Source organism: Rhinichthys klamathensis, unplaced genomic scaffold, assembly GCF_029890125.1.
Source record: "Rhinichthys klamathensis goyatoka isolate OS25496 unplaced genomic scaffold, OSU_Roscu_1.1 h1tg000022l_1, whole genome shotgun sequence".
Lineage (NCBI taxonomy): Eukaryota > Metazoa > Chordata > Actinopteri > Cypriniformes > Leuciscidae > Rhinichthys > Rhinichthys klamathensis.
Window position 1 is genome coordinate 164,600 of NW_026606573.1, and position 4,507 is coordinate 169,106.

A 4,507-nucleotide genomic window follows, 5' to 3' on the forward strand; every position below is an offset into this window, starting at 1 on the left:
ATAGGCCTACTTATAGTACAGAAAATAAACGTCATTACAAACAATAAACCGTACATACAATCAACAATACATACAAACAATAAACAACAGTAATAACTGTAAACAATACATATTTACAATACAGACATACATCATCATCATTCCTTGCTATGGTTCCATATGCTAGTTTACCATTTTATAATACATTTCATAAATCACCCCATTCATTCATTTACTAAATAAATAACTATATATTCCTATTATACAACATAATATAAGGCATACAAGATAAACTACAACTACTATTATGATTAATTTTACACAATATACACAATATACCCCACCTTACCCTGCACATGACCTACACATACCAGGCTACTCTTCGCATTCTAATGCCCCATAAAATGCTTGGGCCTCCGGTGGCATGTAGGCTAGCATTTTCATAAGATCCCGGTGCTTCTCCTTCTTGACGGGCAGAGGGTCCTCATAAGCACGAGCATACGTGGTGGAGAACAAGGGAGCTGGAGGTGGTTGATTCTTCCTCTGTTTGGTGATCAGCCAGGTCTTCCATCCCTCGTAGAGGCTGTGGCTCCCTTTTGTGTGGACACACCATGGATCAGCAGCTGAAATCATGATTCAACAAGAAATTCAATAAAGATTCTTCTTTCACGCACATATCCCTAACACTGTTAATCTCAGAAGACCTACTCTTTTGTTTTTTACCTGTCACTTTCAACCACATCATGGATGTGATTAGCAAGCCAGGTGGACGCTTTAATGTTGCATCAGGGAGCTGCCTGAAGTCCGGACATTTCATCTCAATGACTTTGAATGGATGCTGCTGCCTGGCTCCACGGATCATCTCGGCGACATCGCTGGGGGTGTGGAGTGTGGACACCTTACGCCTCTTGTCCAGCGTGGCAAAGGAACGGTCACAGGGAAGGAAGGAGTGACCAGACACCATGAACTTCTGCTCTATCTGACTGAAGTACCCTCTAGATACGAGCAGGGCCATGAGGTTTAGGACTCGCCAGTTGTTGTTCTGCCCACAGCATCGGTCACTATAGATGACGAGCTTCCGTTCCTTTGCCTGGACTAGGGGAGCAAAAGATGTTTCTGCCCACTTCAAAAGACAGCTTGCCACCTCGATGGAACCTCTGTGAGCGATGCCCTCATGCCAGAGGCACATTGTAGGAGGATCGTCAGTGCCCATCTCCTGGATACAGAGGTTGTAGTTGGCCAGCTGCCGTTGATAGTACACGTTGGAGTGTGTCAGGTTTGGCGTGAACACTACCCCCTGCATGTCGATACAAATGACATGGCAGTCATCATTGGCTTTGGCCCACTCTGTGTCAGCCTGCAACTGGGTGTACGCTTTTTCAGCTTTCCGGTGGTGAAGCTCACTCTCGGCTGCGATCTTCAACCTTTCTCCTTCTGTTGTAGCAGCTGTTAATTTTAAAAACAGGGCGTCACATTTCGCACAAGTGTCACTTCTTGGCTGCCCAAAACTGAGGTTCTGCTGCTTGAAGATGTCCCTATAGAGCCAGAACTTTGCAGTGGATGTTGGATTGTGTTCCTTGTACAGGCGGAACATGCGGAGCAGGTTTAAATCAGGGCTCAGGTACTCCCTCTCCACATCTCCCTTCATCCGTGAGTAGTGGTTCGGTTGGCGTGGGAAGCTCAAGATATGCTCTCTTATCCCCTCTCTCACTGCAGGAGGAATGCTATGAGGCCTAAAAAATAAACACCACAACTCATGAACAAGGGAAATATAATAAACTATGCTGGTCTGTTTTGCACAATTGCATTGTTTCTGTGACCATAAATGTATAATTATAAACATTCCTCTAAACTATAGGATTTTGTTTTTCACATACAGTCATTAAAGGGATACTTCAGGATTTAGCATTAAGCTTTGTATCATTAGAAAACCGAATTCTTTTTAGTATTTTCGAATTACAATTGCTTTTCTCCCTCATATCCCCCTGAGATGAGAGATTTATGTATTTTTTGTCTGGAAAAAATCCTCCGATGACGCAAAAATTGTCATTGTTTACATGCACATCTTTTGTTTCAATCTAACTGAATTTATTCCGATTTGTGAATCTGAATGTAGTGTTTACATGGATGCTAAACATGTGATTGATTGATGTGTGCATTTTAGCATTGCAATCTGGGAGTTGTTGTCTTTCATCCCCATAAATCAAAAATACATTTTCTGGCTTTTAGAAGGCTCCATTCAAAAATAATTTCACATTTCTACTACATAAATGATCCATTTTAAATACACATTAATCTTTCCAGAGCCTGACAGCTCTACAATACGGCTAGCCTGCTACGCTATGGTAAATGTCTTTTTACTTCATGTCTTTTTACTTCTAGCACAAGGTGAGTCGCAGACGACCACGTGGGCCTTACACTGAGATTACTAAGAGGAAGTACACCTTCAAGTACCATGTGCAACAAGGTGCAACATGCATGATTTTAATTAGATACATTGTCCATAACATATTTATGTTATGGACAATGTATCTAATTAAAATCATGCATGTAATAAAAAGTTAACAAACGGAAAAGGCTAGGCTATATAAAACTTGCCTGTAGGCGACTGTTGGTCAGTTGAAAGACTGACATAAATGTGAGTTTATGGCCTCCTTGTTGCACATGGTACTTGAAGGTGTACTTCCTCTTAGTAATCTCAGTGTAAGGCCCACGTGGTCGTCTGCGACTCACCTTGTGCTAGAAGTAAAAAGACATGAAGTAAAAAGACATTTACCATAGCGTAGCAGGCTAGCCGTATTGTAGAGCTGTCAGGTTAAGGTCATTAAGTACGTGAGTAGGCTTTGGTTAGGAGAATGAATAAGCATTTTAGGGCACCAAAGCGCTGTGGTCTGACTGTAATGCACTTGGTGGCCTACTTGATGCTGATCATCCTTCATCCATCCTCACAAAATTTAACATTTACAGTGATCAGGCACATGTGCAGTCTTAGTGAATTGAAGGCATACAGTAGTATTCAATTCACTGGTTATTTCATGGGTCTACATTGTGATGCATTGCATACTGTTGACATGATATGGTCATGAATTGCTTAAGTTAGCCTACCTGCTCCAAACCAGAGAGAATGATAGCCTGCTGCCTCTCATAAGAGACAGCATAAAACTCTGTGAAGAGCTGGAGTTTTCTTTGTTCTGTTAGGCTTGAACACTGCCTGGGACACGTCTCCTTGCACACCTTGCCCTTAACAAAAACAAAGTCACATTAGAGTTTTTTTTTTTGTTATATATAGCTATAGAACACTAGAGCTATTAGCAGCTATTAAGGTTACTACCTATAATATATAACGTAACAGCTTACACAATCAATGCATTTTTTTATTATTACCTTTTATTTATTTTATTTATTAAAAAATGAGTAACAAACAAATATAGCATACAATATTACAAAACAAAGTGTTGCATAAATGGTAACATGGGATCCAAAAAGTATATCAAAATATTTTAAACACCTCAATGACTTTTTATTTTTATTTTTTTTTTTACCAATTTCAGTGAAGACATAAAGCAATCAAAGTCTAATTTTCTCAGCTTTCATTTCGACCCATTCATGACTTGATTCGCTAAACAGTCAGAGCTGTATGAACATTAGTAACGTTAGACGCCCAGTAATATGCCCCCTGACTGTAACCAGCTACGTTACAAAGTAACTGGCTAGCCAGACATCAAACGCAGCTATAATGTTTCGATTCATTTATCCTCGGTTATAAGGAGTAGTAGCCTACAGCATTAATTTCGACCCATTCATGAATTGATCCGTTAAACAGAGTGAGCTATATGAATGAACTGTAGTAACGTTAGACGACGCGCAGGAGCCTACACGCCCCTCTGACTGTAACAGTAGCTGCTAAGTTAGATACTTTGTATACGGTTCTTTCACTCACCTCTTTCGGTGGACTTTTTCCTCGTTTTTGCTCTCCTCTCACATATGGTTTCCCAGCATCCCTCAAAGACTTCCTTGCTCTGTCCTTCCATTCATTCATGTTCGCTCTCCTTTTTTTGCCGAGGTTTTGCCGTTTAATGTCCGCAGCGGACATGAAAGCAACCGGCGTCTCCATTTTTCGTTAGTGGACATAAACGGTTTTTCCGCGTGAGACTATTTTAAAATTTAAAATACAGAGTTTTGGTCGCGCGAACACACCCCCAAAGTGATTCTGTATACAAAGTGGCACACATACATTCAAGTCACATGGTTATCTCAATTTTTGTTTTTTTGGACTTATACGGTTGTTCGTCGCATGAACACAATTGTAAAATCTTTTTTCTTATTAACTCATGAAGTAGCCTAACGCAATATTTTTACTCTAATAGCTTATATGTGTCACAGGCCGGGGGTGGGGAGAAACCACGACCCGTACCAACTACCACTCTGAGGAGCTACACCAAGAACACCACGAGGCTGGACACAAGGTACAGTAAGTAATTTGTCTTTATTAAATATTAAAACAGGGTTAAAAGGGCGTCCGCCTGGA

At 40.7% G+C, this 4,507-nt stretch overlaps 1 protein-coding gene across 1 annotated transcript; it reads right to left on the reverse strand.

Moving 5' to 3' along the window:
- Positions 1-354: 354 nt before the first annotated feature.
- LOC130077397 (uncharacterized) lies at positions 355-1,690 on the reverse strand. Its single transcript, XM_056242639.1, has 2 exons — positions 703-1,690; positions 355-602 (listed from the first exon to the last, which is right to left on the reverse strand). The coding sequence occupies exons 1-2, from the start codon at positions 1,625-1,627 to the stop codon at positions 355-357; spliced, it is 1,173 nt and encodes a 390-aa protein (XP_056098614.1). The 5' UTR covers positions 1,628-1,690.
- Between the last annotated feature and the right edge of the window lie 2,817 nt (positions 1,691-4,507).